Source organism: Aedes albopictus, chromosome 3 (assembly GCF_035046485.1).
Source record: "Aedes albopictus strain Foshan chromosome 3, AalbF5, whole genome shotgun sequence".
Taxonomy (NCBI): domain Eukaryota; kingdom Metazoa; phylum Arthropoda; class Insecta; order Diptera; family Culicidae; genus Aedes; species Aedes albopictus.
Genome location: NC_085138.1, coordinates 411,504,406 through 411,516,629, shown reverse-complemented (window position 1 = coordinate 411,516,629; position 12,224 = coordinate 411,504,406). Strand labels below are relative to the sequence as shown.

At 43.7% G+C, this 12,224-nt stretch overlaps 2 protein-coding genes across 2 annotated transcripts in view; one reads left to right on the top strand and one right to left on the bottom strand.

The window, feature by feature from the left end:
- Window positions 1–3,331, bottom strand: part of LOC109403309 (Na(+)/H(+) exchange regulatory cofactor NHE-RF2) — a 73,552-nt gene extending 70,221 nt beyond the window's left edge. Inside the window, exon 1 of the mRNA XM_019676116.3 lies at window positions 2,664–3,331. The gene's annotated coding sequence lies outside the window, so the exon portion shown is untranslated. The remainder of the gene's footprint in view (window positions 1–2,663) is intronic.
- Window positions 3,332–6,784: 3,453 nt separating this feature from the next.
- LOC134291025 (uncharacterized) lies at window positions 6,785–11,435 on the top strand. The gene is made up of 3 exons (XM_062858283.1): window positions 6,785–9,997; window positions 10,585–11,263; window positions 11,377–11,435. Exons 1-3 carry the CDS (start codon window positions 6,785–6,787, stop codon window positions 11,433–11,435), a joined length of 3,951 nt encoding a protein of 1,316 aa, XP_062714267.1.
- Window positions 11,436–12,224: the final 789 nt, after the last annotated feature.

The following is a 12,224-nucleotide window of genomic DNA, read 5'->3' as shown; positions in this document are numbered from 1 at the left end:
GTTAATTCTAGGTTTATCCACTAGGTGTGGCTAGTGAGTCTTAGAAATTTTAAACTTTGGTACCTCAAGAACCAGACCACTTAGAAGAATTTCGTCTTCGGCAAAGTTAATCAAAACATCAAGAGCTATCTGACAGCGAACTGGTTGATTCTAGGTTTATCCTCTAGGTGGCTTTAACGAGTCTCATAAGTTTTAAACTTCTGTACCTCAAGAACCAGACCACTTAGAAGAATTTCGTCTTCGGCAAAGTTGTTCAGGACTTCAAGAGCTGTCCGACAGTGAACTTGTCCATTCTAGGTTTATTCGCTAGGTGGCGCTAGTGGGTTTAAGAAATTCTTAACTGGCGTATCTCGAAAAACATGGTTTATGAATGGTCCCTAATGAACTAGTTGATTTTAAATGCATTCATTCAGAAGGGCTAGTGAGAAGCTTTAAACTTCTGTAGCTCGAGAAACAGACCACACAGAAGAATGTCGTTTTAGGCAAAGTTTATAAGGACATCCACGTTTATTCGCTGGGTGGCACTAAAAGGTCTTAGAAATTTTTACTTGGAAATTTATTTTAGGCAAAGCTGATCAGGTTATCAACAACAATCGGATATTGAATTAATTGATACGATAAGTGCCAGTACTGAGTATTAGAAATTGTATACTTTTGTATCTCGAGAATCAGATCACACAAAGATGAATTTCATTTCAGGAGAAGTTGATCAAGACTACATTTTTTTTTTTTCAATGTTTCACTCCAGTATATACTCCACTGTGTATTTAAACAAAATTTTCGCCATAGATGTTTGTTTAAATAACTGCAATATTTATCTTTCTTTTATAGTTTTGAGATACTCCAGAAGAAATGGAACGTTTATCATGATTGTGGCATGATTCGTTCGTTAATGGGTTAAGAAAGCTTAAGTATCCAGCACTGATATAATCATGACAGCACTGTTAAAGGGTTGAAGGGGAGTACTGGTTTCAAGGAGTGTTTCAGAGGATATTTTGGTGTGTGAAGGATGGTTTAGACGGACGAAGCGAAGGATCAAGCAGACTGTCACGAAGTCTTCAAGAGGATATAAGGCTTTATTCGGGGTGGAAAATAAGGCTCAGGGATGTGCTAGAAAAAGTTGAGGTCCTGCATAATCAATATGGTGATGTTACATAGATGATACGGTGCGGTTTTGTAGTGCACTAATTTCCAAAGACGTTCTAGGTCATCCAAAAACTTCCGCGAATAAAGGCCTTTACATCTATAAGTGTAATCAATGGAATGTTGTTACATTACTGCTATGTTGCAACATTCCACAGGTCCATGGAGCATTGTTCTGAAACGAAGACTTCCAAAGATGTTTTAGGTGCTCCAAGAAATTCCGCGAGTGAAGGCCTTAAGATCTACAAGCGTAATCTATGAATTGTTGTTGCATTACTGATACGGTGCAACAGTCTACAGGTCCATTGAGCATTTTTCTGAAAAGGAATTATTTGCACAGACGCTCTAGGTTCTCCAAGAACTACCGCGAATAAATACCTCAAGATCTACGAGTGTATTCGATGGATTGCTGTTGCATTACGTATACGGTGCAACATCGTACAGATCCATGGAGCATTAATTATACTGAAGAGATCTAATATCCAAAGATATTCTGATCCTCCAAGAACTTCCACGAGTAAAGGCCTGAAAATCTACGAGCGTAATCAAGAATTCTTGATATATTACTGATACAGTGCAACATTCTACATGTCAGTTGAGCATTGCTTTAGGACCCTATTGAGTAAATTTTGTTTGTTCTGGCAGAAATACGTACAGTATCTATCCGTATACAAACAGTTAAGTTTATTGGTTATAAATTGACTGAGTTATAGCGGGAAACTACCCAAAATAGCTCCTTCTACCCAAATGGACCAGCACCCATCTTAAAATGCATGAATATTAATACATTCTCAATACATTCCTGAAAACTAGTTTCATAACATTCCCTCACTACAGTAGTAGATTGACCTGAACTGAAAGTTGCCTCATTTCCCGTGAAACAAAAAGTTGATTTGATAAATACCAATCACCTACATACATCGACAGTCCACGACGAAAAACAAAAGTGCAGATAAGATAGCGCCCCCCTCTCTCTACCATCACGGTTGTGGTGCTCAAACGCTGTTGAAACAGGTAATTGCAGCAAACCGGTAAATTGGTCAGATTGTAGGCGCAACCGGTCACTGCGCGATGCGATGCGATGTCCACCAACAACATGTTACATATATTGACAAATCAAATTCGATTCGACTTCGAGTGGAAAGGTGTCCGTCTGCCCCGACAACGTTGTTGTACGTACATCCTCATCTTTGGCCGAGTTTTCAATTATTTTGTTTTTTTTTTGCTTGACTCTCATTTCAGAGGCTTCTCTGATTTGGCATTCGATAACAAACAAAAAACGACAACGCAGACGTCCAATTAGGTGTAAAATTAATTGCGTTAGATAACGCCGGACGGATGGACGGAACAATGGTGAAATGGAATATGGTATGAAAGTCAATTCGGTTCAATAGCGTGCAATGTAGGAAGAGCAAAACAAATAATAATTGGGCAACCCAAGGTACTCCTCAGCTCAAAACACACGATCAAGTATTCATTGGCACGATGGGGCTACTTTGTTTTTTTTTTTCAACGCTTACCTCTTCTCCTTGCTCTTATGTCGCGCTTTGATGATCGCTTCGGCGGCACAAAGAAGACAAAACTCGTCGTCGCAGTAGTCCGTCCCGTGTAAGGCCGGTCTTCGCTTCCACACGTATACCGCGAACTCTTCACTCGGTTGTCCACACTGACTGGATGGCTCCCAAGAGCAGTACAAACAACAAGAACTTCCACACGGAGGAGTATAATAACACACCGCACTCGATGACGCTGCGCTTCGGGCAGAGGTCCCAAAGATAGAACCTTGATTCTGGCTACGGCGGAACACACCAACACACACGAGCACCTGCGTTTTCCTCTTCTTCCTTTCAAAAGCGCCTTTTCTGCGGGTCTGCGCCTTCCGTTTAAATGCTTTCAACCTTCACCGAAAACTGACCCGAGGAGTCGATGCAAATGAAGAACCTTCAGCACTTCACTCTCTCACTATTCCGTACACACTCCGCTGAATACTTCTACGCGACGAGGAGCAGACGAGAGGGGACCTCACTATTAGAAACTTCCTTCTGGCTGCACGATTCTGCTGTTGGATTCTTCTTCCCGAAATTCCGGTTTTCGGTTGGATTGGACCTATAACTGCCTTCTCACACGCGGATTGCTTATAGATTGTCGGTGTTCACCGTCTACCTGTTGCCACTGGACTAACTCTGCGCGACCGCCGCTACGGATGGGAAAGGTGTTTGAATTGTGGAGCGAGCTCTCGAAACTTTGGAGTGCAAGAGAACCGCTCATTTCGCGCGCAGCACTCACTCTCGCGCACTCTTTGTGCGCATCATTCCGTGCGCGATGGAGTGGACATCGCAGAGGGCTCTGATTATTGTTCAACGAGTGCATTAGCATAGGGGAAAAGTCGTCGTTTGCGTGGATCGTCGCTTCTAGAGAATCACTCTGCTGACCAAAAGCAACCTGTTTGCGATGCGACGACGACGCGACGGTTTGATTCCGTTCTTCAGAACGAAGGATTTGCTCTTCCTATGTATATTGAAGCGCCATCAGCATGCAAGGGTGCATCTTCGGAGCCAAGGTGAAGACTGTTGTTGTACATACATACAGATCACCAGAGACGCGGAAAGCTTCTGACTTTGAGCCAGGTTGAACTGATGGTCGATGGGTGAGGGATCCTCGTCGTTCGTTGCGCGGGTAGATAGAATACCTGTGGCTTTCAAATGGTTTTGTTTTGACGCAGAATGCGAGGTATGAATATTTATGAAAATCAATCGAGTTCTTTGGAATACAAAATAGGATTGTCTTACTTATCGAAAAGTTGTATATAACGTAAGGTCGTTTAAATTTAGATTTCAGCAGTTCAAAACAAACAAAATGCTATAAGCGTTTCGAATCGATAATTCAAAAGTCAAGTTTGAAATGTTCTATATTTGCGGGCTTTTTTGACATGTTTGACGTAGGACTACGTTATGGCACAAAGAACCATCATTCAGTCATCAACACAATTACACACGGTCCAACACAATTTTTGACCAGCTTCATACTCATAAATCTCAAGCTTTGGCTCACCTCGTTCTGGGAGAAGAGAGGGGCATTGATTAGAAATTTTGAAAAGTAAACATTTTCGAGATTTTTCTATTTCTATTTCCGCGTGCACGATATCATAAAAAGAAAAGATTGTATTAAAAAACAGGAAACAGAGCCAAACGGGATTGAAGATTCAAAACAATTTTGCTTTATTTCGGCAAAGTGGTGCGACAAATCAAGAAAGTGAATGAGTTAGTAAGAGAATTAATGCATTAATGAGTAAGTGTAATTACTGGGTAAATGAGTTAGTGAGTCAGTGGAGCAAGGGAACTGATGGGTTAAAGAATATGTGAGATCTGTTCCGACCGAGGAAGTATATGCATTGGCGAGTGAATTAGTGATTTTGTCAGTAAGTGAGTTATTGAGTGAGTTAATGAATAAGTTCATAAATGAGGAAATTATTGAGTGAGTGAGTAAATGAGTTAATGAATAAGTTGGTAGAGATATGCCACAAAAACCCAACAACGCAGTGGCTTGATTTTCCCCAACAGCGAGGAAGAAGAAAAAAAAAGTTGCAAAATGAGTGAGTTAGTGGACGAAAATGAGTGAGCTTGTAAATTAATGAGTGAGTGAGTTTGTAAGATAGTTTGAGAGTCAGCGAGTAGGTTGGTAAGTGAGTTAAAAAGCAATGAGTGATTTAGTGAGCTAGTGAATTAAGTATTGAATGATAAGTATGTGAGTGAGTGAGCGATGGAGCTAGTGAGTAAATAAATTAGTACATGAGTGAGCTTGTTGATGAATGAATGTCTGTTCACTCGTTTAAAATTATAATGCAAGTAAGGAAATGTGATTGTTAGTAAGTAAATGAATGAGTTAGTGGGTGAGTGAATCTTTTGATGAGTAAATTAGTGAGTTAGAGAGTAACTGAGGGATGTAGTGCGTTTGTAATTATTGCAATAAGTTGACAAGTAAATTAATGTGTAAGCGAAAGAGCTGATGAGTTTGTGAATTAGTGAATTAGTGAGTCTGTTAGTGAATGAATGTATGGGTAAGAGAGTGAGTAAATAGGTAGTTAGTGAGCGATGTAGTGATTTAATAATTCAATGGGTAGGTGATTTAATAAGTGCGTGAGTTAGTGAGTGAGTAATCCTATCAGTTAGTGGTGTAGTGAGTTCTCTTTCGTTTGCCTGGTGGAGATCACTGCGTCCAAATTTTAGGACTATTCTGATATGCCCTTTTGCTGTGAAGTACGCATGTTATTCATCTCAGTAATATGTGTCACTGAGATACATACCTTGGTATCGACTGAATTCAATACCAACTATTGATGAATAGATATTCTGAGTAACACTGTGTAATTCCCTCCTTCTGGCGAGACAAGTTTTATGAAGCCAACCACATTCTTCGGGGAGAAGATCCACATGTCAGCAACCTATCATGGATAACTGCACTGCAATAGCAGAGGATGTGTTCTGATGATGTTTCTCTCTCCTCGTCACAGAAGCAGCAATTTGAGGTTTGGAATGCTCCGATCTTTTGCAGATGGTATCTGCAGGGGAAGTGTCCAGTTATTAGACCTGTATAGATGTTAAGATCGTTTTTGTTGAGACCTAATAGTTGTTGGATTTTCTTGAGGTTTATCGTGACGAGTCTTTTGGATTGGTTCGATAGGAAAGTACATTCCAGTTTGATGTGATTGAACTGGCCATATATGTAATTGATCAGTTCCATTTTTACAGAGCAAGCTCATCAGTGATTTCGTGTCCATCTTGACCCGTATGCCTTGAGAGTGTAGTGAGTGATGTAGTGAGCTAATGAGTGAGTGATGTAATGAGTTATTAAAGTGATGTAGTGAGTTAAATATTGAATAGTGAGTTAATAAGTATGTGAGCAGCTAAGCGAGTGAGTGAGTGAGCTAGTGAGTCAGTGAATAAGTAAGTGAGTGAGTAAGGCAGTGTGTGATGTAGTGAGTTAATTACAAGTGATCGAGCTACCGTGTGACAGCACCTCGAATGAAAATTTCAAACAAGACAACCCCCCGACTGCTGCGATTGGTCTACACAGACGATTCGGCGATGCATCGAATAGATCAACGGAATGGATCGAATGTGGAGAGCGTGACGTGCAACGGCACAACCGAAAGAGAGAGGAAAAAGCAAATCAGTTATATTCGTACCGCCGCGCGGACAAGTTTCGTTGTTATAAAAGTGTAAAAATAAAGATGAATTGAAAATCCTCGTTTTTCCAAAATTATCGTCCGAATTTTCGCTTGGAGTTTTCGTCGGTTATCCGGTGGTAATCCGTTTCGTACAGTCCGCTACATAAAATTGGTCCAACCGAGCCGAATAATAAAGTGAAGCTTGAGTTCCGTCGGATAAATCGCGAAACGAGAAAATTGCGTTGCAAATGTGCGAAGAGAAGAGCGTGTGGCTCGGAGCCACGCTCGAAGCCATTTTGGAATAAGCGAGGTCCTGGTAGTGAAGACGCCATCTTGAAGTTATTGATTAAAATCAATGTGGAACCGTTGCCATTAGTGTAATAAGAAGAAAAGAAGAGTGGTCACGGGAAATTAAGTGCTTAATTGGTGAAATGATTGCAAACTTGGTTGCGTTCATCCAGTTTAAGTGTTTAGATGCCGAATACTAAGGATACTTCGGCAAATCCTGCAAGCAGTTCTGGAAATGCTGCATTTGGGCAGTTGAATCCGGAAACATCCACCCCCAGGGTCAAGAAGGAAAAGAAGAAGAATAGGCTGCAACTACAGGAAATGGAGAAGGTTAAGACGCTTGTCCATCGCCGAGGCCTTGCAAAAGGTAAGGTCACCAAAGTCCTCAACATCCTGAATCCCGAAGATGAAGAACCGCCAGTGCTGACAGAGGCCCAGATCAAAGTCCACCAGCGTAAAGTCGAAAGTGCGTACACAGAGTACAACGAACTCCATGTGAAGATCCTTGAGCAGCTCACTGAGGAACAACAGAATGCCCAAGACGTGAACTACGCTGAGTTTGAGGAGCTGTACGACCAAGTGTCATTGATACTTGAGGAGCAGCAGCAAGACCTTCTGCGGAATAATGATGCGATCCCAAACCAGCAGAATGTGGGTGCCTATCAACAACCTCCGGTGGTAGTGCACCAGCCTCTTCGGACGCCAGTCCCAACTTTCGATGGCCAATATGAGAACTGGCCTAAATTTAAGGCCATGTTCAAAGATTTGGTTGACAAATCACCGGATCCTCCCGCAGTAAAGCTTTACCATTTAGACAAAGCATTAGTGGGATCTGCGGCTGGTTTGATAGATGCGAAAACCATCAACAATGGGAACTATGCCCAAGCTTGGGTAATTCTAGAAGAAAGATACGAAAACAAGCGCCACACGATCGGGAAACATATCGACAGCCTCCTATCCTTGAAAAGGATGACCAAGGAATGCCATACCGAGCTGCGTAACCTAGTGGACGATTGCACAAGGCATGTGGAAAGTTTGAAGTTTCTCAATCAAGACTTTTTGGGAGTATCGGATTTGTTCTTGGTGCATCTACTAACTGCAGCATTGGACAAGGACACTCGCCGAAGATGGGAGTCAACCATAAAGCACGGCGAGCTACCGACCTACGATAACATGATAACGTATCTAAAGGAGGAGTGCTTTATTATGGAGCGATGCGAGACTACCAGCCACAAGCAACCTCAGCCGAAACTAGCACACAAGTCGTCCACCCAGAAGGTCAATGCTGCTATCACGTCTGGAAATGAAGCAAAATGCGATTTCTGTGGCAAGAACCATTTGAACTTCTCTTGTCCTGATTTCAAATCTCTCAACGTCCAAGAACGACTGGCTAAGGTTTGCGAACGCAATGTCTGCTTCAACTGCCTGAAACGAGGGCATCGCGGAAAGGACTGTCCGTCTGAGAAAACGTGCAACAAATGTAAACGGCGTCATCATACCCTTCTTCATGCGGAGGAACGAGCGAAGATAGTCACCGAAAGCAAGGACACCACCAGCAAGCAGGAAGAGTCCCAGGTCCCGGAGCGAAGCGCTGAGCTGGTCCAGCTGACGAGTGCGACATGCTCTAAGGAAGAAGTAGCATTGCAGCAAGTGTTGCTTCTTACAGCGGTTGTGAATGTCATGGACAAGAACAACAAGCCCCACCCATGTCGTGTTTTATTGGACTCAGGATCCCAGGCAAATCTAATAACACGCTCTACTGCTGAACTTCTTGGCTTGCAGCAGAGTCCATCATCGATTACGGTGACTGGTGTGAACAACACCAGAAGTCGCGTTTCGAAAAGCACCGTGGTCGAAATCCGTTCCCAGCATTCCAAGTTTCACGCAAACGTTCAGTGCTTGGTGACCGATGCTGTTACGTCTGTTCTGCCTACGTCGAATGTTTCTGTGAAGAATTGGGAGATTCCTGTAGGAGTACGTTTGGCTGATCCTGATTTCTTCAAGCCTGGAAGGATAGATATGCTGCTGGGAAACCAATGGTTTTTGCGGCTGCTGCTACCAGGAGAGTATTCCATAGCAGATGATCTCCCTGTGTTGCGCGAAACTCAACTGGGCTGGGTTGTGGGTGGCATGTGCAGCGAGCCGTTGGATTCAAGCATCATAATGCACGCACACGCCATCACCTTGGATGACTTGAGCAAATCCGTCCAACGTTTCTGGGAATTTGAAGGAGTACAGGAAGACTTGGAAAAAAGCAGCGAGGAAGAAGAATGCGAAGCGCACTTCAAAGCAACACATTGGCGGAGTTCTTCTGGCAGGTATGTAGTTCAAGTTCCCCTTCGAGACTGTGTGGATAGGCTTGATGACTGTCGATCGTTGGCCTTGCGTCGGTTTCATATTCTGGAACGAAAATTTGATCAGCAAACTGATGTAAAACGGCAGTATGTTGACTTCATGGAAGAATACCAAGCCTTGGGACATTGCAAAGTGATTGATGAGGCAAAGGATGCGGATGGATTGTTGAAGTGTTATTTACCTCACCACGCCGTGCTTCGACCCACAAATACTACTACAAAATGTAGGGTAGTGTTTGATGCCTCAGCCAGCACATCCGGATATTCACTCAACGATGTTCAAAAGGTAGGTTCCATCCCACAAAATGACTTGAACTCCATTGCCCTGCGCTTCCGTATACCACGTTATGCCTTGACGGCAGACGTTCAAAAAATGTACCGCCAAACGCTTTTGGATGAGTCGCACAGTCCCTTGCACCGCGTCTTTTGGAGGAAGGATCGACATGGACCGTTGAAGGTGCTGGAGCTCACCACGGTCACCTATGGCACCGCATCGGCTCCATTTCTCGCCACAAGGGCACTCGAGCAATTGGCAGACGACGAAAGAGGAAAGTATCCAGAGGCTGCCAAGATCGTGGACAACGATTTCTACGTTGACAATGCGCTTTTTGGAAGCAACGACATTCGTGAAGCAGCGGAACTTCAACGGCAGCTGGTTGAGTTGCTTGAAAGTGGAGGTCTGCACTTGCATAAGTGGGCGTCCAATGAATCATCATTGCTGGAAACCATACCTGAAGAAGATAAGGAAGAATTAGTGAGCATTGAAGAAGATGGAATAAGTGATATAGTGAAAACATTGGGCCTTATGTGGGAGCCCAAAATGGACTATCTGTTGCTTGCATCCCCACCGTCGTTCGATGTTCAAACCCCAACAAAGAGACAAGTACTGTCGGTCATCTCCAGAATGTTTGATCCCTTGGGAATTGTGGCACCTGTTATTCTGATCGGCAAGTTGCTGATGAAGGATGTGTGGAAGGAAGATGTTGGGTGGGATGACGTCATCGGCGGACAACTAGAGCAACAATGGAAAAAGTTCTTGGAATCAGTAAGTGAAGTGAATCAAATTCGAGTTCCGCGTCATGTGGTAGCGTCGAACGCTGTCCACAGTGAACTCCATGGATTTGCAGATGCATCACGTGATGCATATGGGGCCTGCATCTACGTGCGGTCGATTGTACCTGGGCAACCAGCTGAAGTGAGACTGTTATGCCTGGTTTACATTGTTCAACTGAAACGAACATTTCACTTGCTAACTTCTCAAAGATGTTCAATTCAATGGAATGATGTGTTTAGACTGAGCAAATGACTTGAGTATTCACTTGAATGCTCTTGAATGCATCTCAGTTGAAGCAAGTGTTTACATTGTTCAACTCGTGCGAAGCGTAAGCAAACTGAATTGAATTCATCTCACTGACAGATGACCTGAATTCAGCTCACATGAATCGCGGGTTTAGACGGAGCAAGTGAGACGATTTCGTTTGAATTGAATGAAAAAGTTCAACATGTTCAACTTTCGTTCAAGTCAAGTGAGTTGCGCATGTGAGATGAATGGTGGTGTTTACACGTTCAATTTGCATTCAATTGGGCATTTTCCATTGACTTGAATCAAGTCACTTGCACTGTCTAAACCAGGCATTATGTGCGAAGTCAAGGCTTGTTCCAAAAGCCGTTACAACGATCCCACGAAAGGAGTTGTTGGGAGCGTTGCTATTGCATCGACTGGTGAAGAAGGTACTAGGAGCAGTCCAGTTGAAGTTTGAGAATGTTGTGTTGTGGTCAGATAGCCAGGTGGTCTTAGCTTGGCTTAAGAAGAATCCAGAACTGTTGGAGGTCTTTGTGAAGAACAGAGTTTGTGAAATCAATGCAACTGGTGAACAATTTACTTGGAAGTACGTGAACACTAGTGAAAACCCCGCTGACATTGTGTCACGTGGCCAATCGGCTACCACCTTGGCAAAAAGTGAACTGTGGTGGACTGGACCGAAGTTTTTGAAGTGTGAAGACTATGCGAACAAGAATCCGGTACCGATTCCGGATGAAGATCTCCCTGAACTAAAGTGTGCAGCTGTAGTCAACACAGTGGACCGGTTCGACGAGTTACCTGTCTTCAAGCGGTTTGAATCCTTCCGAAAATTGCAACGGGTCTTGGCGTATGTGTTGCGATTCGCTAAGAACTCGAAGCAAAAACAGAAGGAAGACCGTACCCTCAAGCTGTTCCCGACGGTTGCAGAACTAAGAGATTCGTTGAAGGTAATTGTGAAGGTTCAGCAAAATCGACACCTTGCTGAAGAGATAGCCTTGATCCAGTCAGGTGAGTCAAGTAAGAAGTTGAATCCACTGAGTCCTTTTGTCGACAACGATGGTCTACTGAGAGTTGGAGGTCGCATGGGAAATTCCAAACTACCATTCGATGTCCAACACCAGCTGGTACTGCCGAGTCACAATGTTGTTGTAAAATCGTTGATTCGGGCAATTCACCATGAGAATCTTCATACCGGTCCTTTGGGAGTACTAGCAGCACTTCGTAGACAATTTTGGATCACCAATGCCCGCTCTGAAGTTCGAAAAGTTACCCGTACATGCGTCCAATGTTTTCGAATGAGACCGCATACTCTTGAACAATTTATGGGTGATCTGCCAGCTAGTCGATGTGACAAGGCACTTGCGTTCCAGAGGGTCGGTATTGATTTCGCTGGACCTATAATGATTAAGCAGTGCGGGCGAAAGATGGCTCCTGTAAAGGGTTATATTTGCTTATTCATTTGTATGGTTACCAAGGGAATCCATTTGGAGGCCGTAGAAAATCTTTCCACCGAGGCCTTCGTTGCGGCACTCCAGCGATTTGTGTCGCGTCGCGGCATACCCGGAATCATTTGGACCGACAATGGTACTAACTTTATCGGCGCAAAGAGGGAGTTGCACGAACTGTACCAGTTGTTTAAGCAGCAGCAAACCGCACGTCAAATTTTTGAATTCTGCCAACCCAGGCAGATTTGTTGGAAAACGATCCCTCCGAACGCGCCTCATATGGGTGGTTTATGGGAGGCTGGCGTGAAAAGCGCCAAAACCATCCTTAAAAAGGTATCGCAATCAGCTCTTCTCACGATGATGGAGTTCGGCACGCTTCTGTGCCAGATTGAAGCGGTTCTCAATTCCCGGCCGCTGTATGCTCCATCGGATAACCCAAATGATCCTGAACCCTTGACTCCTGGACACATGATGATAGATCGCCCACTGACAGCGATACCTGAGCCGACATACGATGGGATTCC

What these genes read in the sequence shown, in the direction of transcription:
- LOC134291025 (XM_062858283.1), top strand. Translation starts at nt 6,785, where the DNA reads ATGCCGAATACTAAGGATACTTCGGCAAATCCTGCAAGCAGTTCTGGA. An exon ending in GGAAAAAGTTCTTGGAATCA is followed by an intron (nt 9,998 to 10,584) that starts GTAAGTGAAGTG and finishes TGTCTAAACCAG; the next exon opens with GCATTATGTGCGAAGTCAAG. An exon ending in GATAGCCTTGATCCAGTCAG is followed by an intron (nt 11,264 to 11,376) that starts GTGAGTCAAGTA and finishes GTCCAACACCAG; the next exon opens with CTGGTACTGCCGAGTCACAA.